A 26,225-nucleotide genomic window follows, 5' to 3' on the forward strand; every position below is an offset into this window, starting at 1 on the left:
TACACCTGGGAACAGAGGAGACAGAGATATTCAGATACACCTGGGAACAGAGGAGACAGAGAGATTCAGATACACCTGGGAACAGAGGAGACAGAGAGATTCAGATACACCTGGAACCAGAGGAGACAGAGATATTCAGATACACCTGGGAACAGAGGAGACAGAGAGATTCAGATACACCTGGAACCAGAGGAGACAGAGAGATTCAGATACACCTGGAACCAGAGGAGACAGAGAGATTCAGATACACCTGGAACCAGAGGAGACAGAGAGATTGAGCTCAATCAGCCGTGTTTGGGATATCTTTCTCAATGACTGGAAATCCGATCTCTCTTCCGTCTCCTCCCCATTCATCTGCTGTGAAAACACTTGACAAGTGGCTAGTTAGTAATTTCAGATCAGTGCAATGAATGAGAGAAGTCGTGGAAAGGACAGATGTTTTTTAGACAACAAAAAGCCAGTGTGTTCTTTGTTATCAAGTAGCTGTATTTCTGTAATTCTGCTATAGAAAGAGGAAGCCTGAAACTCACCACAGACTGAGTCCTTCTGACCAAAGTACGCAGCATCAAAGAGATGGTCGGCAGTTTTCTCAAAGGACGCCAGCATCAACACGCTCTCCTTCATCTTAGCCAGGCCAAACCTGGTGATACCTAGGATCTCACCCTATGGATGGCAAATACATTATCCAATTGCATAACCCTATACATTATCCTATTGCATATCCATATTACATTATCCTATTGCATATTCATATTACATTATCATATTACATTATCCTAGTGCATAACCATATCACATTACACTACCACATTATCGTATCGCATTATCATATTACATTATCCCATTTCATATCACTATTACATTATCATATCACATTATCCTATTGCATAACCCTTTACATGATCTTATTACATTATCATATTGCATAACCCCATTACTTGCCAAGATAATACATCCACCTGACAGGTGTGACATATCAAGAAGCTGATTAAACAGCATGATCATTACACACACAGGTGCACCTTGTGCTGGGGACAATAAAAGGCCACTCAATTGTGCAGTTTTGTTACACAACACAATGCCACAGATGTTTCAAGTTTTGAGGGAGCATGCAATTGGCATGCAGGCTGCAGGAATGTCCACCAGAGTTGTTGCTAAAGAATTTAAAGTTCAGTTAATTGAACTCTGTGAAGCATTTATTTGGGCTGCAATTTTTGAGGCTGGTAACTAATGAACTTATCCTCTGCAGCAGACGTAACTCTGGGTCTTCCTTTCCTATGGCGGTCCTCATGAGAGACAGTTTCATCATAGCACTCGATGGTTTCCGCGACTGCACTTGAAAAAACGTTCAATGTTCTTGAATTTTTCCAGATTGACTGACCTGTCTTAAAGTAATGTGCTTATTTGATCTGTTCTTGCCATAATATGGACTTGGTCTTTTACCAAATATGGCTATCTTCTGTATACCACCCCTATCTTGTCACAACACAACTGATTGGCTCAAATTAACTAAGGAAAGAAATTCTAAAAATTAAGAAGGCACACCTGTTAATTGAAATGCATTCCAGGTGACTATCTCATGAAGCTGGTTGAGAGAATGCCAAGAATGTGCAAAGCTGTCAAGTCAGAGGGTGGCTACTTTGAAGAATCTCAAATATAAAATATATTTTCATTTGTTTAACACTTTTTTGGTTACTACATGATTCCATGTGTTATTTAATAGTTTTGATGTCTTCACTATTATTCAATAATGTAGAAAATTGTAAAAATAAAGAAAAATCCTTTAATGAGTAGGTGTCCAAACGTAATGTTTTTTGTTTTATTTTATTTTTTTAAATATATATATATTTTTTTTTACACCCCTTTTTCTCCCCAATTTTGTGATATCCAATTGGTAGGTACAGTCTTGTCCCATCGCTGAGGCACTGCTTCTTGACACAATGCCCGCTAAACCCGGAAGCCAGCTGCACCAATGTGTCGGAGGAAACACTGTAAACCTGGCGACCGCGTCAGCGTGCACTGCACCCGGCCCGCCACAGGAGTCACTAAAGGGCGATGGGACAAGGACATCCCTGCCGGCCAAACCCTCCCCTAACCCGGACGATGCTGGGCCAATTGTGCGCCACCTCATGGGTCTCCCGGTCATGGCCGGCTGCGACACAGCCTGGAATCGAACCAAAATCTGTAAGGACACAGCTAGCACTGCGATGCAGTGCCTTAGACCGCTGCACCAGTCGGGAGGCAGGTGTCCAAACTTTTGACTGGTATTTCAATGGAAAACACATGTAAAATATGACATCAGCTGAGAGTAGGCCTGCACAGGTTAGCAAAATTCTGGGAACTTTCAATAAATTCCCAGTTTTTCCAGAAATCCTGTTTGCATGATTTATTACGGGAATCCTCTAACCAGGATTTCGGGAAAACCAGGGAATTTATTGAAAGTTCCAGGAATTTTGCAATCCTGCTGCATCTAAACTGCAAACAGAGGACTTCATCTGTTATCACAATACAAACTTAAAAAAAAAAAACTCTCAATATTATTGGTCTTTGAATAAAACATTGTTCATCTTTTCACCGACCTTATAGGACATGAGGTCTGCCAGGAGCATGACGTGTCGCCTGTCGATGCTCATGCCGTGGTTCACCATGGTGTACTGGATCTCATTGATGATGGTGGACCTGGCAGCCTCGATACCAAGCGTCTTCTCAACCTGGGAAACAGAGACAATCACTTGATTCTGTTTAGATCTGGGTTTTTAAAGGAGAATAGAATTCCAAACTGATATTAGTATGATTGATTAAATGGTAGGATAGGAGGAGCAGCAGCAGCAGGGAGACAGAGCAGAGGGAACAGAAATGCGTAAGGCTCATGCTGGGATCAAACTAGGATCCCCGCCGTGGGGAAAGTAGATAGTTCTGGAGGAGAGAACAGTCAGTTGGTTCTCGGCACAGAGGCATTGGGGAATTCAATCAATTCATTTAATTAAAGCCCCTCGTTTACAACAACAGTTGTCATATAAAGAATTGGTTCAGGCCAATCAATGAGATGATCATTTGAAATTCGATCAATAAATGGGACGATAATATGTTGCTGTTTGTTTTTGGAGGAGGGGCTTCTACAGTCTAGTTACCTCATAGGTGTTGTTTGAGGTGGTCCTGTTGCCGTTGACACCGTGGGTTGCCATGACGCTGCGTAGGTTGTCTCCCTCAACCAGCAGCTTGTACTTGTTCTTGCCGGTCTGCTCGTCGATGTGAATGACAGCTCTGGACACCTCAGGGATACCCTGTACCACCACCTAGTAGCACCACAGAAACAGGGAGAGAAGAGAGAGGGGACAGAGAGAGGGAGGAAAGGAGAGAGGGGACAGAGAGAGGGAGAAGAGAGGGAGGAGAGAGGGGACAGAGAGAGGGAGGAGAGAGGGGACAGAGAGAGGGAGGAGAGAGGGGACAGAGAGAGGGAGGAGAGAGGGGACAGAGAGAGGGAGGAGAGAGGGGACAGAGAGAGGGAGGAGAGAGGGGACAGAGAGAGGTAGTAGAGAGGGGACAGAGAGAGGGAGGAGAGAGGGGACAGAGAGAGGGAGGAGAGAGGGGACAGAGAGAGGGAGGAGAGAGGGGACAGAGAGGGAGGAAAGGAGAGATGAGACAGAGGGAGGAGAGAGGGGACACACTATAATGAACTGTACAGAGGCTTGGCAGCATTACCCGCCTGGTGAATTCTATGCATTTCTAATCACAAAGCCCCTGTTGATATCATGAAAGAAACAATTCACGAAAAGAATCCATCGTGAGACCTGCCTGAAGACTGACACAAGATTAACATTTTTAGTTCAATACTTTAGACCAGAGCCCCAGTCAAAAGTGGTTCACTATATATTGGGAATACGGGCCCTGGTCAAAAGTAGTGGGCTGAATAGGGTGCCTTTTGGGACGCAGGGTTACTCTTACCTTGGGCAGGTTATCCTTTAGAGACTGGAGGACGTAGTACATGGAGCTCTTGCTGTTTTCCCTGGGAGATACACAGACCACTGCCTCCCCGTGTACAGCTATGTCTCCAGGCTTCACTCTCAGCTTAGACATGCAGATAGAGTAGCGGACTGTCTCTGCATTCACCTGGGGAGAGAGACAGACAGAAATAGATAGTCAGAGAGCAAGAGAGAGAGAGAGCAAGAAAGAGAGAGACAGACAGACATAGACAGAGAGAGACAGACAGAGAGAGAGAGACAGAAAAAGAGAGAGACAGAAAGAGAGAGAGACAGAAAGAGAGAGAGAGAGAGAGACAGAGAGAGAGAGAGAGAGCGCGAGAAAGAGAGAGACAGACATAGACAGAGAGAGACAGAGAGAGAGAGAGAGAGAGAGAGAGAGAGAGAGAGAGAGAGAGAGAGAGAGAGAGAGAGAGAGAGAGACAGACAGACAGAGAGAGAGAGACACAGAGAGAGAGAGAGAGATAGAGAGAGACAGACATAGACAGAGAGAGACAGACAGAGAGAGAGACAGACAGACAGACAGAGGGAGAGAGAGACAGAGAGAGAGAGAGAGAGAGAGAGAGAGAGAGAGAGAGAGAGAGAGATACATTGACATAATTAAATCAATGTATACTGGCAATACGTGCAGCATTAAAATTGGTAAGAAAAGGACAGAATTCTTTAACCAGGGGCGGGGCCTTCGTCAGGGTTGCAATCTGAGCCCTGCACTCTTCAATATTTACATTAACGAATTGGCCACTATTCTAGAAAAATCCTCAGCCCCTGGTGTTAGTCTCCACAATTCAGAAGTTAAATGCCTACTCTTCGCAGATGACCTATGCCTGCTGTCACCCACAGCACCTAGCCTACAGCAGAGCCTGGACCTGCTAGAGCAGTACTGCCAGACCTGGGCCCTGGCAGTAAACCCCAAAAAGACTAAAATAATGATTTTCCAGAGAAGATCCAGATCTCAGGGAATTAGACCAAAGTTCTCAATTGGTACAAAATATATAGAGTACTGTACACACTACAATTACTTAGGTTTAAAAATAAGCTCAACTGGACACCTTAATGAGGCAGTGAATGAACTGAGAGAGAAAGCACGCAGGGCATTCTACGCCATTAAAAAGCAAATTCAAATTGAAATACCTATTAAAATTTGGCTAAAACTAATTGAATATGTCATTGAACCAATTGCACTTTATGGCAGCGAGGTGTGGGGTCCACTTGCAAAACAAGATTTCATCAAATGGGACAAACACCCCATTGAAACCCTACATGCAGAGTTCTGTAAGATTCTCCTACGTGTCCAGAGGAAAACTACAAACAATGCATGCAGGGCAGAATTAGGCCAATATCCACTAATAATAAAAACTCAAAAAAGAGCAATTAAGTTTTGGAAACATCTAAAATACAGTGACCCCCTCTCATATCATTACCAAGCCCTGCAATGCCAAGAGCTGAGCAAAGAAAAGAGTCCCCTCATCCAGCTGGTCCTGGGGCTGAGTTCACAAACCTGTTCTACTAACACACTGAAGCCTCAGGACCAGAACATCCAATCAATCAGAATAAACCAAATTACAACACAGTCAAAACAAAACTACATTGCTTATTGGGAAACACAAGCACAAACACAAAGCAAAATGCAGTGCTATCTGGCCCTAAATCGACAGTACACTATGGCTAAATATTTGACCATGGTTACTGATCAAAACCTTAGAAAAACATTGACAAAGTACAGGCTCAGTGAGCACAGCCTTGCCATTGAGAAGGGTAGACACAGGAAAACCTGGCTCCCTGTAGAGGAAAGGCTGTGCAACCATACAAGCTTCAACACTCGGCGGTCCCATTCTGTGACTGAGCGGCTGAGCCTTTGTTGCTCCTAGACGTTTCCACTTCACAATAACAGCACTTAAAGTTGACCGGGGCAGCACTAGCAGGGCATACATTTGAAAAACGGACTTGTTGGAAAGGTGGCATCCTATGACAGTGCCACGTTGAAAGTCACTGAGCTCTTCAGTAAGGCCATTCTACTGCCAATGTTTGTCTATGGAGATTGCATGTGCTCAATTTTATACACCTGTCAGCAACGGGTGTGGCTGAAATAGCCACATCCAATAATTTGAAGGGGTGTCCACATACTTTTGTAATATAGTGTAGTCAATAGAATGAATAGAATAGTCTGAATCTAACAAACAGAATAGTCATATAGAATTAGAACGAATAGAATAGTCATATAGAATTAGAACGAAGTCAGAATTAGAACGAATAGAATAGTCATAGAATAAGAATGAATAGAATAGTCATAGAATAAGAATGAATAGAATAGTCATAGAATAAGAATGAATAGAATAGTCATAGAATAAGGATGAATAGAATAGTCATAGAATAAGAATGAATAGAATAGTCATAGAAAAAGAATGAATAGAATAGTCATAGAAAAGGAATGAATAGAATAGTCATAGAAAAAGAATGAATAGAATAGTCATAGAATAAGAATGAATAGTCATAGAATAAGAATGAATAGTCATAGAATTAGAGTAATAGAAAAGTCATAGAATTAGAATGAATAGAACAGTCAAATAGAAATAGAATGACTATAAATAGTCACGAAAAATAAGGAATAGATCGTCATAGAATAATATAGAAATAGAATGAATGGAACAGTCATAGAATGACTAGAATAGTGGCTGTATTTCTATGTTGGTACCTCTAGTCGCAGCAGTCTGATCCTCTCCAGTGACAGCTTGACCAGAATGAAACAGTCGTCTGGCAAAAACACCTCTTCAATGTACTCTGAAATCTGTCAGGGAAAGAGTCTGATATGTATTCAATCATTTACAAGTCATACAACAAACATTGATTTTCTGTTGTCATGGCAGCACGGTGTTATTGTATTTTCAAGTACACAGTAAGTATACAGTAAACAGTGTGTTTTGCAGTAGCCAGTATTTCAAACCGAGTGTTATGTGTTGTGCATTGTGTATTTGAAATGACAGGGTTGTTTTTGGTAAAATCTCTGCTGGATTATTATAGTCCAAATGCCATCCTAATAGTTACATTAAACTTTGAAAAGGCAGGGGAAATAAGATTATTATTTGTAAGTATAAAAAGCAATCAAAGTTTCAAAGTTTCAATACTAATCCTTGAATAATGAACAGACATCCTGTGAGGTGAGAGATAGTGCTCAGTATTCAAGCCAGCTAGCGGAGCTCAGGCTAAAGGCCAGCTAGCGGAGCTCAGGCTAAAGAACAGCTAGCGGAGCTCAGGCTAAAGAACAGCTAGCGGAGCTCAGGCTAAAGAACAGCTAGCGGAGCTCAGGCTAAAGAACAGCTAGCGGAGCTCAGGCTAAAGAACAGCTAGAGGAGCTCAGGCTAAAGAACAGCTAGCGGAGCTTAGGCTAAAGGCCAGCTAGCGGAGCTCAGGCTAAAGAACAGCTAGCGGAGCTCAGGCTAAAGAACAGCTAGAGGAGCTCAGGCTAAAGAACAGCTAGCGGAGCTCAGGCTAAAGGCCAGCTAGCGGAGCTCAGGCTAAAGAACAGCTAGCGGAGCTCAGGCTAAAGAACAGCTAGCGGAGCTCAGGCTAAAGAACAGCTAGCGGAGCTCAGGCTAAAGAACAGCTAGCGGAGCTCAGGCTAAAGGCCAGCTAGCGGAGCTCAGGCTAAAGAACAGCTAGCAAAGCTCGACTGTCTGTCAGATAGTTACACCAATAACAGAGGGAAATTCTCATTAGAGCTCAACATTCTCCACTTCTACACTGAAGTGACAAATGAAACACTGATCAATGCACGTAGTCCATGTCAGCTAAGTTAGACTTGTTTTAGCCTTGGTTTCTCTGCTACCGCAAGGCAAGCGGTACCGGAGCGCTCTAGGTTCAAGAGGCTTCTAAACAGCTTCTACCCCCAAGCCATAGACTCCTGAACATCTAGTCAAATGGCTACCCAGACTATTTGCATTGCCCCCCCCCCCCTCCTTCTATGCTGCTACTCTCTGTTGTTATCATCTCTGCATAGTCACTTTAATAACTCTACCTACATGTACATATTACCTCAATTACCTCGACACCGGTGCCCCTGCACATTGACTCTGTACTGGTACCCCCTGTATATAGCCTCCACATTGACTCTGTACTGGTACCCCCTGTATATAGCCTCCACATTGACTCTGTACTGTACCCCCTGTATATAGCCTCCACATTGACTCTGTACTGGTACCCCCTGTATATAGCCTCCACATTGACTCTGTACCGGTTCTCCCTGTATATAGCCTCCACATTGACTCTGTACCAGTACCCCCTGTATATAGCCTCCACATTGACTCTGTACCTGTATCCCCTGTATATAGCCTCCACATTGACTCTGTACCGGTACCCCCTGTATATAGCCTCCACATTGACTCTGTACCAGTACCCCCTGTATATAGCCTCCACATTGACTCTGTACCGGTACCCCCTGTATATATCCTCCACATTGACTCTGTATGGGTACCCCCTGTATATAGCCTCCACATTGACTCTGTACCGGTACCCCCTGTATATAACCTCCACATTGACTCTGTACCAGTACCCCCTGTATATAGCCTCCACATTGACTCTGTACCAGTACCCCCTGTATATAGCCTCCACATTGACTCTGTACCGGTACCCCCTGTATATAGCCTCCACATTGACTCTGTAACGGTACCCCCTGTATATAGCCCCGCTATTGTTATTTTACTGCTGCTCTTTAATTATTTGTTATTCTTATCTCTTACTTTTTTGGGGGTATTTTCTTAAAAAACTGTATTGTTGGTTCAGGGCTTGTTGGTAAGCATTTCACTGTAAGGTGTACACCTGTTGTATTCAGCATTTCACTGTAAGGTCTACTACACCTGTTGTATTCGGCGCATGTGACAAATACAATTTGATTTGATTTGAATGTGAGAGCCTGTCAGCATTCTATGGAACCATGGATGGAATGAGAGTGATCCATAAGCATTCTTACTTCTTTCACATCATGTACTATTGAACTGTAGTGCTGCGCATGACAGAATCACACACATTCAAAACAACACAATACACAGCAACCTGCAGAGTGGGAATCATTCCACCTTGACTCATTATGTTGTGGAGAAAAGGGGACTTTACAGTGGTGACAGACTGTACCTGTAGAGTAGCTATAAAACATGTTGAATAGCTAGCTACCTCTCCCAGAAGGGTCTTTTCAATCCTCCCTTTCACCAGTCGGCCAAAGTCTGCATCGTCGTCAACATCCAAGTGAGCGCTGATTATAGGTGTGCTGATGGAAACACAAAAGAAGCCTTTTAAAAGGTTTGTGTCATTCTGAATAGAGTGGCATTTAAAATGGATGGGTACTGCTCATTGTTTGGCGAAGCAACTGGCTTGAGATTCAGCCTCTCTTATCTCTGTATCTCTCACCCTCCCTCGCTCTTCTGCTCCCTCTCTCTGAATCTCTCTCCCTCCCTCGCTCTCCTGCTCTCACCCTCCCTCTGAATCTCTCACCCTCCCTCTGAATCTCTCACCCTCCCTCCCTCAATCTCTCACCCTCCCTCTGAATCTCTCACCCTCCCTCTGAATCTCTCACCCTCCCTCAATCTCTCACCCTCCCTCAATCTCTCACCCTCCCTCCCTCAATCTCTCACCCTCCCTCCCTCAATCTCTCACCCTCCCTCCCTCAATCTCTCACCCTCCCTCCCTCAATCTCTCACCTCCCTCCTCAATCTCTCACCCTCCCTCCCTCAATCTCTCACCCTCCCTCCCTCAATCTCTCACCCTCCCTCAGAATCTCTCACCCTCCCTCCCTCAGAATCTCTCACCCTCCCTCCCTCAGAATCTCTCACCCTCCCTCCCTCAGAATCTCTCACCCTCCCTCCCTCAGAATCTCTCACCCTCCCTCCCTCAGACTCTCTCACCCTCCCTCCCTCAGAATCTCTCACCCTCCCTCCCTCAGAATCTCTCACCCTCCCTCCCTCAGAATCTCTCACCCTCCCTCCCTCAGAATCTCTCACCCTCCCTCCCTCCCTCCCTCCCTCAGAATCTCTCACCCTCCCTCAGAATCTCTCACCCTCCCTCGCTCTTCTGCTCCATATCTCTGAATCTCTCACCCTCCCTCGCTCTTCTGCTCCCTCTCTCTGAATCTCTCACCCTCCCTCGCTCTTCTGCTCCCTCTCTCTGAATCTCTCTCGCTCTTCTGCTCCATATCTCTGAATCTCTCACCCTCCCTCACTCTTCTGCTCCCTCTCTCTGAATCTCTCACCCTCCCTCGCTCTTCTGCTCCCTCTCTCTGAATCTCTCTCGCTCTTCTGCTCCCTCTCTCTCTCCCTCCCTCCCTCGCTCTTATGCTCCCTCTCTCTGAATCTCTCCCTCCCGCGCTCTTCTGCTCCCTCTCTCTCTCTCCCTCGCTCTTCTGCTCCCTCGCTCTTCTGCTCCCTTTCCCTCCCTCGCTCTTCATCTCTCTCGCTCTTCTGCTCCCTCTCTCTGAATCTCTCTCGCTCTTCTGCTCCCTCTCTCTGAATCTCTCTCCCTCCCTCCCCCTCTCTGAACCTCTCTCCCTCTCTCTCGCGTTCCTAAGGTGTATTCATTCCTTCTCCAGGATTCTCTCCGGGCCGTGTGATTAGGACACGGAGCAGAATAACTACCAGCTGACAGGGGGACATCACAGCTGGACACTGTGATTGGAAGAACCTTCTTGGCTGTCTAGTCATGTAGAAGCAGACACCAATCAGAGCTAATGGAACACGGCGCCCGGCGGTCCGCTCTGAAGGACCCCTGCTGGGTCCAAACAGCACCCTATTCCCTATACAGGGCTCTGGACAAAAGTAGTGCACTGTGTAAGGAATAGGATGCCATTTGGGATTCAGCCGTATTCCCGTTCAGTCAGGGAGACGAGGAAGAATTTGGACAAAAACCATTTATCTTTCTGTGTTTAGGTTTTATGCTTCAGGGTGAAATGGATTGAATCTGAACTTCTCCTAGTAACTTGTAACAATGAGCAAACCTTCATGATCCTTCTACTATAATCGTCTGGAGAGAAAACCGAGAGGATTAAGAGAGACTTTTCCAAGTCCAGCTCTGACTCACATCTGATGTTGACTGACCATCCTAAACCAGGTCCATCTGGACCTGGAAGCCAGTTCCACTGCTGATTTTAACATTCTTCCTCTCTAATCAAATACTGGTTTAGACTTGGGACACCAGGTGGGTACAATGAATGATCATTTAGAACAGCAAACCAGCAGTACTCTGGACCTCCAGGCTCAGATCTGAATCCTCCTGTCCTAAAGCCATTTAAAAAGGAGCTTAATAAGGGCTTTGACCGCCGACCCACCTGATGTTCTTGGAGGCGTTGATGATTTCCTTGATGCGTGGGACCCCCAGGGTGATGTTCATGGAGGCTACCCCAGCAAAGTGGAAGGTTTTCAGGGTCATCTGGGTGCCAGGCTCCCCAATGCTCTGGGCACACAGGGCTCCTACTGCTGAGCCCGGCTCCATCTGAGCTCTGGGGACACAGACATGTAGGATGAATGGGTAAAGTGTTACCTACCGGGGGTTCAAACCCGGGTTGACCCGCTGAGCTAAAGGACTAAGCATTCGTTTGGGGAGCTAACAAAAGTATTCAGACAGATTGGATTGAGACATAGGATCAATGGGAATAGTATGTCCTACAGGGGGGGTTCAACACAAGTCTCCCAAGATTCTCCTAGGCATTAGCTTGGGGATCGAACACACGTCTTCCAAGTCTCAAGCAAGGTTACTTATCACTCCATTAACACAACCTTCTATGAGCAGTGACCCCCACAGATACAACCATCTGTGAGCAGTGACCACCACAGACACAACCATCTGTGAGCAGTGACCCCCACAGACACAACCATCTGTGAGCAGTGACCACCACAGATACAGTACCTCATGTACTTGTCCCTGCAGGTCTCCAGAAACTTCTCTAGCTGGCTGGGAGTGATGCGGTCCAACTGATACAGAACTCTGGGCTGAAACAAAGAGAGAGAGAGAGAGAGAGAGAGAGCGCACGAGAGAGCACGAGAGAGAGAGCGCACGAGAGAGTGCGAGAGAGAGCGCACGAGAGCGCACGAGAGAGAGAGCGAGAGACAGAGAGAGCGACCGTGAGCAAGAGGATTTACACTGAGATTTCCAGTTACAGGGCAGGTAGCGTTCTCCTGGCATCCGCCAAACCCAGATTCATCCGTCGGATTGCCAGATGGTGAAGCGTGATTCATCACTCCACAGAACCTGTTTCCACAGCTCCAGAGTCCAATGGTGGCGAGCTTTACACCACTCCACACTTGGCATTGCGCATGGTGACCTTAGGCTCGGCCATGGACACCCATTTCATGAAGCTGCCCCATGACAATAATTTTTGAGATACAAAGACGTTATAATAAATTAAATAAAACTGTTCCACGTAAAACGTGCATATGAAAACCATAACTGGCACGCAGATCGGTAGACATTGTAAGAAGTTTGCGGGAAGATGATGGTTGAGTCATGTTAAGGTTTTTTCCTTCTGGTTATCTTGATCTCTGGTTCCCTCTTGAGGCATTTGTATCTTATTTCATCAAACAGTGCGATTAAAGCATAGGACAAGCTTAATGCACATATAGTTGATTTTATGAAAACACATAGGGTGTGTCTATATATGGAAAAATACATGTTTAAAAATGTTGACTAATTGATTGGTCGAAAGAAGAGGATTTTTTAGTCGGGGACAGCCCTAATTTACACTGAGATAGTCTAATGGACAGATACTTGACTGTGTAAATTATTTCTCTGTAAGGCATTTGTGTTTTTTGGTCTAAATGGTCACAAAAAAGCTTTGACGGGGAAAAGTTGGTTGATTTAATCATTTTATGTGGTAAAATTGCGGTGATCGGTTAAAATTGTGAGCCCTTATTTTGTAGTGATTAGACAGTTTTATATGGTAATATTGCATTGCTCTTACTGTTTTATGCAGTAATAGTTCAGTGATGGGTCAAATTTGCAAGTGCTCGCATGATATAAAGGAAATAGCTAAATCCTGGATGGACTGCTTGAAAAAGAGATGTCATTGTCAATGTGACTGTGTTAAATGTAAAGGATGAAAAGGTCTACCTCTGTGGTGCCATTGTCGTTGATGCCATATTTGTCCCTGGTCTTCTTGATTTTCTCAGATGTAGCCTTGATGAACTTCTTGATCTCCTTTGGTTGGGAGAGAAGGAAAGAGAGAGAGGGACAGGGAGAGATAAAGGAAGAGAGTGAGAGAGACAGTGATAGATAAAGGGAGAGAGATTCCCTAAAGTGATGGTTGTAAAGTGGTTCTAAAGTGATGGTTGTAAAGTGGTTGTAAAGTGATGGTTGTAAAGTGATGGTTGTAAAGTGATGGTTGTAAAGTGATGTCTCTTCAACCACTTCTGCCCCTGGGTTACTTATTACATAATGTAGTGTACAGACATTGGTAAATCAAGAGAACTGTTAGGAGATCATGCTTCCACACAACACACCAGCAGAGCTGCACAGTGTAAACTGGTCTTTCAACACAGCACTACGCACTAGGTCAGGCTGTGCAAGACAGACAGTAACATCACAGAAGAGAAAACACTCATTCCATTTATAGTGGATGTCTTCTACAATCCATTTATCAAACCTGCCAAAAACATTATGTTGATCAAAACCCTAGAACGATGCAACTCTTACATGATTAGTAAAATACATTCAAATCAACTGTGGATGCATTCTACAATAAATGTATTTAAAATATGGACAACATTTATTTGATCAAATTAAACCCCTACTACGACTCAACACCTGCCTGATTAGTACTTTAATCCAAACATGGGGAGACACATTGAAAAAGCCAAACGTTAGAATTGACCAACTGACTGAATGCAGTGTTGAAACGGTGCTGTTGTCATGTGGTTAGTGTCACACCATTACCTAGTCATGATGCACATTAGACAGTGTACCTCCATATACTTCTCTGAGCCCGTGTCTGTCAAGGCCTTGACGAGGGAGACAAAGTAGACAGAAACCGCTGAGAGCAAACTGGATCAACCTCACCACATGCTCATTAATCAACTCTGTGTGCGCGCACGGACAATCACATTACTCATCATTCAAATATGGTAATGACTACAAACAACAAATAAACTAAACGAATGAAAAAAGGTGATTATTGCTATCTTGAAATCAGTTAATTAACTGATAAGGGACAGGCCTATTCATTTGAAACCAGAAGTTGTCGTAGAAGTCCTTGACTCCTGTACTGACCTGACTTTTAACATTCCAATTAAAAGTTTATATACAAAAGGGGGAATATTCCTACAATAACGATGACAATACTTCAGGCTTCTGTCCTCATCAACCAGTATCAGAACTTCAAGACCCTGACAGTGTATGATGGAACATTGTTAAAATGGGAGGTAACCCATCTGCCTAGAGAGACTAATCACAAACAGACATAATATACCTTCAAATAACCCTCTGGACTACACAGCATGTACTGATGAAGAAACAGTAACACTATACACAAAACCTTTCAGAACAACATACATTATAAATGATAATACATGTTTAGAGATGCTTTTAATGTTTAGAGAAGCTCTTTACGTTAAAAGATGCATTTCTAGTCACAGTATTCATGAGACACGTCTTTAAAAGGGGGAATCCTAGAGCACGGAGGTCTCATGGGACACGTCTTCATTAGGAGGAATCCTAGAGCGCGGAGGTCTCATGGGACACGTCTTCATTAGGAGGAATCCTAGAGCGCGGAGGTCTCATGGGACACGTCTTCATTAGGAGGAATCCTAGAGCGCGGAGGTCTCATGGGACACGTCTTCATTAGGAGGAATCCTAGAGCACGGAGGTCTCATGAGACACGTCTTCATTAGGAGGAATCCTAGAGCACGGAGGTCTCATGGGACACGTCTTCATTAGGAGGAATCCTAGAGCGCGGAGGTCTCATGGGACACGTCTTCATTAGAAGGAATCCTAGAGCGCGGTCTCATGGGACACGTCTTCATTAGGAGGAATCCTAGAGCACGGAGGTCTCATGGGACACGTCTTCATTAGGAGGAATCCTAGAGCACGGAGGTCTCATGAGACACGTCTTCATTAGGAGGAATCCTAGAGCACGGAGGTCTCATGGGACACGTCTTCATTAGGAGGAATCCTAGAGCACGGAGGTCTCATGAGACACGTCTTCATTAGGAGGAATCCTAGAGCACGGAGGTCTCATGGGACACGTCTTCATTAGGAGGAATCCTAGAGCACGGAGGTCTCATGGGACACGTCTTCATTAGGATGAATCCTAGAGCACGGAGGTCTCATGGGACACGTCTTCATTAGGAGGAATCCTAGAGCACGGAGGTCTCATGGGACACGTCTTCATTAGGAGAAATCCTAGAGCACGGAGGTCTCATGGGACACGTCTTCATTAGGAGGAATCCTAGAGCACGGAGGTCTCATGGGACACGTCTTCATTAGGAGGAATCCTAGAGCACGGAGGTCTCATGAGATACGTCTTCATTAGGAGGAATCCTAGAGCACGGAGGTCTCATGGGACACGTTATTAAAGGAGGAATCCTAGAGCGCGGAGGTCTCATGGGACACGTCTTTAAAAGGAGGAATCCTAGAGCACGGAGGTCTCATGGGACACGTCTTCATTAGGAGGAATCCTAGAGCACGGAGGTCTTATGGGACACGTCTTCATTAGGAGGAATCCTAGAGCACGGAGGTCTCATGGGACACGTCTTTATTAGGAGGAATCCTAGAGCGCGGAGGTCTCATGGGACACGTTATTAAAGGAGGAATCCTAGAGCACGGAGGTCTCATGGGACACGTCTTTATTAGGAGGAATCCTAGAGCGCGGAGGTCTCATGGGACACGTCTTCATTAGGAGGAATCCTAGAACACGGAGGTCTCATTGCATAGTTCATTAACACTAGAACTGCCTGGCCTTTCAGCCTATCAGTACCCGCTAGAGAACGTTGCTGGGCGTCCCCTTTAGATGCATATCAGATGCATCTCAACCCGCAAGGAGCACAAACATGCTTGATAAATAGTGCATAAACTATTATAAAGGATTAAATTGCATAAAGAAATACTTGTGGAAATAAATCAAATCAACAGCAAAAAACTCACTAGTTGTTTAGATGGATCGTCAAGGATATGTTGTTTTGTATAATTCTATTAAGTCCTAGAAAAAAACGTAGGCCTGTAGCCTATTTTCATTCCCTTTACAATAAAACACTACAGTGTTTCCATTTGATCAACTTGATTTGTAAACTCGATTAGTAATAAGAGTTATAGTAATTAATAAAGTCCAGTTACAGCTTCTAACAGAAACTAACAGATAATAATAATAATATAACCAGCCAGGTGATTAGTAATAGAGTTATAGTCATTAATAAAGTCCAGTTACAGCTTCTAACAGAAACTAACAGATAATAATAATAATATAACCAGCCAGGTGATTAGTAATAGAGTTATAGTCATTAATAAAGTCCAGTTACAGCTTCTTCTGACAAAGTAGAAACCAAAAATATAATAATAATAATAATAATATAACCAGCCAGGTGTGCAGGTAAAATGATTTGCTGTATTCCTAAACATAAAACAATTATAAAAGATTAAATAGCATAAAGAAATATTAGTGGAAATATATTAAATGACAAGATAGAAAAACAGTCATCTGTTGATAGTATCAGACAGTGTATTGGGCCCTTATACCTGTGCCTTTACACATGAACCAATCAAGTTCTCTCTTTATGCTTCAGGTTCCACAGTCAGCACACAGCTTCAGGGCTTTGTGTGAGCAAGCCCCACAAACAAAATCGGTTGCACTGCACACAGTTTCCATGTGCCTTGTTTCGTGTGCAGCAGCCGACTTCACATTGTGTCTTGTTTTTCCCCAGTGGGAGCTGTGGTGCTTGAGGAAGAGAGAGAGCAGGACCTGCTGCCTCGGCAGCCTGCTTGGAGCTGTGGTGCTTGAGGAAGAGAGAGAGCAGGACCTGCTGCCTCGGCAGCCTGCTTGGAGCTGTGGTGCTTGAGGAAGAGAGAGAGCAGGACCTGCTGCCTCGGCAGCCTGCTTGGAGCTGTGGTGCTTGAGGAAGAGAGAGAGCAGGACCTGCTGCCTCGGCAGCCTGCTTGGAGCTGTGGTGCTTGAGGAAGAGAGAGAGCAGGACCTGCTGCCTCTGCTTGGAGCTGTGGTGCTTGAGGAAGAGAGAGAGCAGGACCTGCTGCCTCTGCTTGGAGCTGTGGTGCTTGAGGAAGAGAGAGAGCAGGACCTGATGCCTCGGCAGCCTGCTTGGAGCTGTGGTGCTTGAGGAAGAGAGAGAGCAGGACCTGCTGCCTCGGCAGCCTGCTTGGAGCTGTGGTGCTTGAGGAAGAGAGAGAGCAGGACCTGCTGCCTCGGCAGCCTGCTTGGAGCTGTGGTGCTTGAGGAAGAGAGAGAGCAGGACCTGCTGCAAGCTCCCGCCTGTGTTTGTTCACTGTTCTGAACAGGCTAGTCTTCTTCACAATCAACTTGTCTGCCGGGGAAGTTGATGTGAAGAAGTTATCCATGGTCACAAGTTCTGCCTTTGTCTGTGTAAGACTCCATGAGTCTCAAACCCACAGCCTCAGACAGTCACTCACCTGCAGGCCTGGTTTCAGCTTTCCCCTGATATGGAAAGACATTGAGCAAGTACTTGGTTTGGACATCGGCGGCAAACCAGAACGTAACTGAAGTCACATGCACCATTATCAGCTTCTATCTGGTTTCTATCGCCCATTCTTCAATTGATGACAGAACAGCATATATTGCAATTTGAAGTTTATTATGTTAGTAGTTTTTGCCTAGTAACCAGAGCAATGCTGCCTCGATAGTGGTCACGTGCTGAATGCATGGACAGCACGGATATTCTTGGAACAAGTGACATTTGAAAATAGAGCTGCAACTCTTGAATTCTGAGAATTCTATTTGACAAAGGGAAGCGTCATGGAAACAGCAGAATACGCTCGTTCAGATTCTATATAGAAATCAACATGTTTTACCTACATGTGACTGAAGGATGACTTGATAAATCTATAACTTGATAAATCTATAACTTGATAATTCTATAATATTTGAATGTGGTTGAAGATCTGCTGTTGGCTGTGGCTGTTGATAGGCCATAATATAGGTCTGTGTCCTAAATGTCACCCCAGTCCCTATATAGAGCCCAGTGGGCCCAGGTAAACAGCAGTGCAGCCCATAGGGAATAGGGTGCCATTTGAGGATGTTACCCAGGTCTAAGTCTCGGTCTATACGCCGGGGTGTAACTGCTGGTAACGTTGGTTTGAATGAAGAAATCTGTCAAACTTGACATTTTAACTGGCTGTTGATGATTGATATAGGTCTATACCCTGGAACATTACTGTTGATGATTGATATAGGTCTATACCCTGGAACATTACTGTTGATGATTGATATAGGTCTAAACCCTGTAACATTACTGTTGATGACTGATATAGGTCTATACCCTGGAACATTCCTGTTGATGACTGATATAGGTCTATACCCTGTAACATTACTGTTGATGACTGATATAGGTCTATACCCTGTAACATTACTGTTGATGATTGATATAGGTCTATACCCTGTAACATTACTGTTGATGACTGATATAGGTCTATACCATGGAACATTACTGTTGATGACTGATATAGGTCTATACCCTGTAACATTACTGTTGATGACTGATATAGGTCTATACCCTGTAACATTACTGTTGATAATAGAACTAAAATCAATAATATAGTCTGGTCCCAAATGGCTCCCTATTCTCTACGGTATGCAGTGCACTACTTTAGACCAGGGCTCTGGTTAAAGTGCACTATGTAGGGAATAGGGTGCCATTTTGAACGCAGACATAGAAGCAGTCAAGTGGACAAGTGATAGTTATTTACCTCGAGGAAGCTGTCTCGGCAGCACTTGAAGTCACTCCTCTTCATGATGGACTCTGCTGTCAGGACCAACTCATTCTTACTAAGGGCTGGCTGCTCTGAACACGTATGGACCGACTGGGGGATGGAAGGATGGAGGAGGGATAGAGGAGGGATAGAGGGATGGAGAGAGGAGGGATAGAGGGATGGAGAGAGGAGGGATAGAGGGATGGAGAGAGGAGGGATAGAGGGATAGAGGGATGGAGAGAGGAGGGATAGAGGGATGGAGAGAGGAGGGATAGAGGGATGGAGAGAGGAGGGATAGAGGGATGGAGAGAGGAGGGATAGAGGGATGGAGAGGAGGGATAGAGGGATGGAGAGAGGAGGGATAGAGGGAGGAGGGATAGAGGGAGGAGGGATAGAGGGATGGAGAGAGGAGGGATAGAGGGATGGAGGGAAGAGGGATAGAGGGATGGAGAGAGGAGGGATAGAGGGATGGAGAGAGGAGGGATAGAGGGATGGAGAGGAGAGATAGAGGGATGGAGAGGAGGGATAGAGGGATGGAGAGGAGAGATAGAGGGATGGAGAGGAGGGATAGAGGGATGGAGAGGAGGGATAGAGGGATAGAGAGGAGGGATAGAGGGGAGGGATAGAGGGAGAGGGATGGAGGGAAGAGGAGTCATGGAGGGATAGAGGGAGGAGTGCGGATGTGTTATTAGTAACTGTGGGCGAGTGAACAAACAGCTGACCTGCATCACCAATACATACATAGAGATGACAACATGCACGCTGGGTAAAACCTCATTTCACCGTCTGCACATTCTGAAGTCTGGCACTTTGAAATGCAGGCTTGTTTATGTTATTGTTGCCAGACTGACGACAGGTGAGGTCTAAGAGAATAATGGGTGTGTGAGCGTCTGCGTGTGTCTCTCTCTCTCTGTGTGTACGTCTCTGTGCGTGCGTCTTTCTCTCTCTGTGTGTATGTCTGCGTGTGTCTCTCTCTGTGTGTGTCTCTGTGTGTGAGATTAAGTCTTGTCGTACACGTGTGACTCACCCGGATGTTGTCCAGAACTCTGTTGAACTCCAGCGGTTCATCTTTCCCCTCCATGGCGGCCGGGTCCAGGCCGTCCCCCCCATAGACAAACTGGATGATGTCACCAGTGGAGCTCCGTACCGTCAGATCATACTGGGAACACAGGTCCTCCAACGACTTCACCAGACGTCTCTGTTGACACACAACACATCCACCACAGAAGAACAGATCAGAGGATGAATCAACAACAGATAGGCCTATTTAATCTTGCTTGTTGTGTAACCGTGTGTGTGTGTGTGTGTGTGTGTGTGTGTGTGACCACTCAACACCGTTCCTCTGCTATGTGCCATTAGTCAGATGGTGAGCTGTTCTGATCTGACCACATCAACAACACACCACTAGGACCCTCAACTCTGGACCGCCAGGCCAGCTCCACTGCATGTTTTCATTGTTCCCCTCTAGTCAGGGCCTGACTTAGACCTGGGGCACCAGGTGGGTGATATTAATGACCAGGGCCTGATTTAGACCTGGGACACCAGGTGGGTGATATTAATGACCAGGGCCTGATTTAGACCTGGGACACCAGGTGGGTGATATTAATGACCAGGGCCTGACTTAGACCTGGGACACCAGGTGGGTGATATTAATGACCAGGGCCTGATTTAGACCTGGGACACCAGGTGGGTGATATTAATGACCAGGGCCTGACTTAGACCTGGGACACCAGGTGGGTGATATTAATGACCAGGGACTGATTTAGACCTGGGACACCAGGTGGGTGATATTAATGACCAGGGCCTGACTTAGACCTGGGACACCAGGTGGGTGATATTAATGACCAGGGCCTGATTTAGACCTGGGACACCAGGTGGGGTGATATTAATGACCAGGGCCTGACTTAGACCTGGGACACCAGGTGGGTGATATTAATGACCAGGTAGAACAGAAAACCAGCAGGATCCAGACCTCATAGGGTCAGAGTTGAATAGTCCATGCCCTAGGAGATAACCCTGATCGCTACTCAAGAGGGAGCCTGATCAGATTTAGATTTGTAGGGAGCACACGTTGTTCCTCTTTTCTGTAATACAAGCAGAGAGCAGAGGGTGTTGGGTACGGTGCAGCAGACAGCAGCCCAGCGGTGTGTGTGTGTGTGTTACCTGCATGTATCCGGTCTCTGCTGTTTTAACAGCGGTGTCCACCAAGCCCTCTCGACCAGCCATAGTGTGGAAAAAGAACTCCGTGGGCGTCAGGCCTGAATAAAAGCTGTCAGCCACAAAGCCTTTAGCCGCAGGAAGCTGTGACACGACACACAGGAGAGATAGAGAGAGAGGTGTTACATCATTATATAAGGCCCCGGACGAGTCCCAAATGGCACCCTATTCACTATTACTGTAGAGTGCATTACTTCTGACCAGGGCCCCACAGCGCCTTGGTCAGATGTAGTGCACTAAGGAGGGAAAAGGGTTGATATTTCGGGATTCATCCCGTTAGAGCAAAAACAATGAAAACAGGTCTCTGACTGAGCCAGCTGGAGATGTTGTTTACTGCTAGGAAGGAGAAACATTATGAACGTTTGAACGTTTTTCAACCCTTAGCCTACAATTTCTGCAGGTTCGCGGAAATCTAATTAACATAAATCCCCATCAAAATCCATCTGTTTAAGCTAGAGATCGTTTTTGCATCAGGCTGTGTGTTTCTCAATCCTCCGCATCCTGACTAGTCTCCCAGTCCCTGCCGCTGAATAATATCCCCACAGCATGTTGCTGCCACCACCATGCTTCACCGTAGGGATGATGCCAGGTTTCTTCCAGATGTAACGCTTGGCATTCAGAGCAAAACAGTTCAATCTTGGTTTCATCAGGCCAGAGAGTCTTGTTTCTCATGATCTGAGTCCTTTAGGTGCCTTTTGGCAAACTCCAAGCAGGCTGTCATGTGCCTTTTACTGAGGAGTGGCTTCTGTCTGGCCACTCTACCATAAAGGCCTGATTTGGTGGAGTGCTGCAGAGATGGTTGTCCTTTTGGAAGGTACTCCCATCTCTACAGAGGAACTCTGGCACACTGTCAGAGTAACCATCGGGTTCTTGGTCACCTCCCTGACCAAGGCCCTTCTCCCCCGATTGCTCAGTTTGGCCGGCCAGCTCTAGGAAGAGTCTTGGTGGTTCCAAACTTCTTCCATTTAAGAATGATGGAGGCCACTGTGTTGTTAAGGACCTTCAAAACTGCAAACATTTTTTGGTACCCTTTCCCAGATCTATGCCTCGACACAATCCTGTCTCGGAGCTCTACGGACAATTCCTTCGGCCTCATGGCTTGATTTTTGCTCTGACATGTACTGTCAACTGTGGGACCTTATATAGACAGGTGTGTGCCTTTCCAAATCATGTCCAAACAATTGAATTTACCACAGGTGGACTCCACTCAAGTTGTAGAAACGTCTCAAGGAGGATCAATGGAAACAGGATGCACCTGAGCTCAATTTAGAGTCTCATAGCAAAGGGTCTGAATACTTATGTAAATAAGGTATTTCTGTTTATTTTTATAAATTTGCAAACATTTCTAAAAACCTGTTTTCGCTTGGTCATTATGGGGTATTGTGTGTAGATTGATGAAGGGGAAAAATTATTTCATAAATTTTTAGAATAAGACTAACGTAACAAAATGTGGAAAAAGTCAAGGGGTGTGAATCCTTTCAGAATGAACTGTATATGATACAGGCTACTGCACATTCCACATGACAGAAACACATTAAAGCCCGTAGATATAGCTGACCGGAGTTCGGCATCATAAATCGACCTGAGTGGGCCAATGCTCACATCGACGGCCACTGGCACGCTGGAGAAGTGTGCTCATCACGGATGAACTCCGGTTTCAACTGTCCCGGTCAGATGGCAGACAGCGTGTACGGCGTCGTGTGTGCGAGCGGTTTGCTGATGTCAACGTTGTGAACAGAGTGCCCCATGGTGGTGAGATGGGGTTATGCAAATTGCATTTTATCAATGGCAATTTGAATGCACAGAGATACCGTGATGAGATCCTGAGGCCCATTGTCGTGCCATTCATCCACCTCCATCACCTCATGTTTCAGCATGATAATGCACGGCCCCATGTCGCAAGGATCTGTACACAATTCCTGGAAGTTGAAAATGTCCCAGTTCTTCCATGGCCTGCATACTCACCAGACATGTCACCACCCATTGAGCATGTTTGGGATGCTCTGGATTGACGTGAACGACAGCGTGTTCCAGTTCCCACCAATATCGGCCAACTTTGCACAGCCATTGAAGAGGAGTGGGACAACATTCCACAGGCCACAAATCAACATCCTGATCAACTCTATGTGAAAGAGATGTGTCGCGCTGCATGAGGCAAATAGTGAACACACCAGATACTGACTGACAGATGTTAATGCAGTCTGTATTTTCCAGTCATGTGAAATCCATAGATTAGGGCCTAATGAATTGATTTCAATTGACTGATCTCCTTATGTGAACTGTAACTAAGTAAAATCTTTGAAATTGTTGCATGTTGCGTTTATATTTTTGTTCTGAGTAATTATATCTACTTCCATTGTCTTCCAGGAGTGGCTTCAGGTCCTCAGCTGTGTCCCAAATGTCCCCCTATTCCCTATATAATGCACTACTTTTGACCAGAACCCTATCAGTGCCCTGGTGAAAAGGAGTGCACTATGAAATAGGGTGTCATTTGGGAGATAGCCCGCCCTAATATCTTGATGTTATGAATGAATGAACCCATGTTCTGAGACTCTGGACAGATATAATGGTGATTTCAGCTGGTTAATAAAGGCCTTAAGAGGTTCTTAGAGAATCTTACTTTAGAGTGCTTCTCAAAGTGTGGCAGCGAGCGGTTCTCAAAGCCGTCGGGCACTCGAGAGCCGCTTATAGCCTGCTGGCCCACACAGGCAATCATCTGGGAGATGTTGATGAAGGATCCTAGGAGGGGAGAATGAAAGGGATGAAGAAATACAACCATTAGCATTACTGAATCATCACCTTAAACAAACAAAACTAAAAAATCCTAAGCATTCTACCATATACAGGTAAAAGAAAGCAAGCAGCCAGAACGGCGCATAGGACTAGGATCTCCTGTTTCTGTAGCGTGATGTACTAGTACACCCCCTGGACAGGACACTGGTCTATCTCCTCAGTACACCCCCTGGACAGGACACTGGTCTATCTCCTCAGTACACCCCCTGGACAGGACACTGGTCTATCTCCTCAGTACACCCCCTGGACAGGACACTGGTCTATCTCCTCAGTACACCCCCTGGACAGGACACTAGTCTATCTCCTCAGTACACCCCCTGGACAGGACACTGGTCTATCTCCTCAGTACACCCCCTGGACAGGACACTAATCTATCACAGGGCCTTACCCCCAATCTATCTCCTTAATGCAGAGTGATAAGCAGAGATGCACCAGGTCTCATTTTTCTATGGTATGACTCAGCCGGGGATCACACTCTCAAGACCTCTAACCACAACACCATTGAGTTGGACCATATACATGTACTGCCCATAATCAATGAATACATGAGAAATGTAGCAGGGAGAAGAGACATGATGATGGAGAGATGTTGATGAGAGTCTACAGCAGGGAGAAGAGACATAATGATGGAGATGATGAGAGTCTACAGCAGGGAGAAGAGACATAATGATGGAGATGATGAGAGTCTACAGCAGGGAGAAGAGACATAATGATGGAGAGATGTTGATGAGAGTCTACAGCAGGGAGAAGAGACATAATGATGGAGATGATGAGAGTCTACAGCAGGGAGAAGAGACATAATGATGGAGATGATGAGAGTCTACAGCAGGGAGAAGAGACATGATGATGGAGAGATGTTGATGAGAGTCTACAGCAGGGAGAAGAGACATAATGATGGAGAGATGTTGATGAGAGTCTACAGCAGGGAGAAGAGACATGATGATGGAGAGATGTTGATGAGAGTCTACAGCAGGGAGAAGAGACATAATGATGGAGAGATGTTGATGAGAGTCTACAGCAGGGAGAAGAGACATGATGATGGAGAGATGATGATGAGAGTCTACAGCAGGGAGAAGAGACATAATGAGAAAAGGATTTAAGGACATTACCATTACACTAACTTATTTACCTTAACCAGGGGTAGGGAGACTAGATTCAGCCCTGGGGGCTGATTTTTGTCAGAGTGAATGGTCGGGGGGGGGGGCTGGAACATAATTATAATAATTTTGAAAACTGCAAATTGACAACTAAAACCCCAAATAATATCATACCTTGATCACGTCTCTTTTTTTCTTTATTCGTTGGAATACTTGGGAACAGATTTCCTAAATTAAACTTATTTTTTTGCTGAATTCCTGGTGATTTTACAGTCATTTAAAAAAAACAATTTTTTTTTAAAGTTGCAGGCCGGTTTTGGCCCGCGGGCTGCCTGTCGCCGACCCCAGTCTTACAACCCATGGGCTGGTTTCCCGGACACAGACTAAGCTTTTGAAATCTGTGGAGAATCTCCATTGAGCATAGTTTTCAGTCCTGGACTATAAACTATACTGTACATCCTACCATAAACAGATAATGAAAGAGCCTAAAGCAGGGAAAAAATGAAATAAGGCAATTATAATGGCTATATTAGCATACAGGTCAGTTACAGGTCAGTACTACCCCTAATAATCCATATAACAAACGTTAAGAGTATAGCCTAGCTGTTCCCATGACAACAGCGCTCTAATGGCCAATAAAATCAGAGCGAATCAGGAAGTCTTAGTTGAAGTGAATAAGAACCAGTTAGTCCTTATTATTAGAAGCGGGTACAAGCAGAGCTCCTGACATGTGATTCATGTATGTGTGTGTGTGACCGTGTGTGTGACAGTGTGTGTGTGGTAAAGGCAGCATTTAAACCTCCGCGGCTGGTTAGTTGACCTACCTTTGGAGCCACACAGAGCCATAATCAGAGGGTTGGTTAGTTGACCTACCTTTGGAGCCACACAGAGCCATAATCAGAGGATTGGTTAGTTGACCTACCTTTGGAGCCACACAGAGCCATAATCAGAGGACTGTTGGTTTTGTCCAGTTCTCTGAGGCAGGCGCTGCCGGCATGGTCTCTGATAACAGATAGCTCCTTCAGGATGAGGGCCTGTTGAGACAGACACATCATTATCACTCTAAACCACAGATAATAGATAAACCTCCAAAATAGACCCACCATTAAAAAAGAAAGTGCTATCTCTCCTCCTCACGTCAGTCTGAAGCAGAGATGATGATCTACCTGGTTTCAAAAGGCCACCAGACTAAAGTAGCTGGTCTAGAAGGAGCACCAGACATCAGCCAGACAATAGA

General features: G+C 45.3%; 1 protein-coding gene across 3 annotated transcripts in view; it reads right to left on the reverse strand.

Moving 5' to 3' along the window:
- The window catches only part of LOC115190214 (DNA-directed RNA polymerase III subunit RPC1), a 54,237-nt gene that overhangs the window by 1,910 nt on the left and 26,102 nt on the right, over positions 1–26,225 (reverse strand). For 2 of the 3 annotated variants that reach the window (XM_029748712.1, XM_029748714.1), the window contains 15 exons: positions 25,911–26,022; positions 23,719–23,837; positions 21,045–21,182; positions 19,909–20,079; positions 18,879–18,992; positions 13,916–13,951; positions 13,065–13,151; positions 11,865–11,947; positions 11,287–11,457; positions 9,144–9,237; positions 6,673–6,765; positions 3,946–4,110; positions 3,132–3,296; positions 2,580–2,711; positions 531–663 (listed from right to left, as the gene is read on the reverse strand). In XM_029748712.1, coding sequence (XP_029604572.1) covers positions 531–663; positions 2,580–2,711; positions 3,132–3,296; positions 3,946–4,110; positions 6,673–6,765; positions 9,144–9,237; positions 11,287–11,457; positions 11,865–11,947; positions 13,065–13,151; positions 13,916–13,951; positions 18,879–18,992; positions 19,909–20,079; positions 21,045–21,182; positions 23,719–23,837; positions 25,911–26,022 — 1,813 coding nt within the window. The remainder of the gene's footprint in view (positions 1–530; positions 664–2,579; positions 2,712–3,131; positions 3,297–3,945; positions 4,111–6,672; positions 6,766–9,143; positions 9,238–11,286; positions 11,458–11,864; positions 11,948–13,064; positions 13,152–13,915; positions 13,952–18,878; positions 18,993–19,908; positions 20,080–21,044; positions 21,183–23,718; positions 23,838–25,910; positions 26,023–26,225) is intronic. The other variant, XM_029748713.1, reaches the window with a different exon arrangement.

Source organism: Salmo trutta, unplaced genomic scaffold, assembly GCF_901001165.1.
Source record: "Salmo trutta unplaced genomic scaffold, fSalTru1.1, whole genome shotgun sequence".
NCBI classification, from domain to species: domain Eukaryota; kingdom Metazoa; phylum Chordata; class Actinopteri; order Salmoniformes; family Salmonidae; genus Salmo; species Salmo trutta.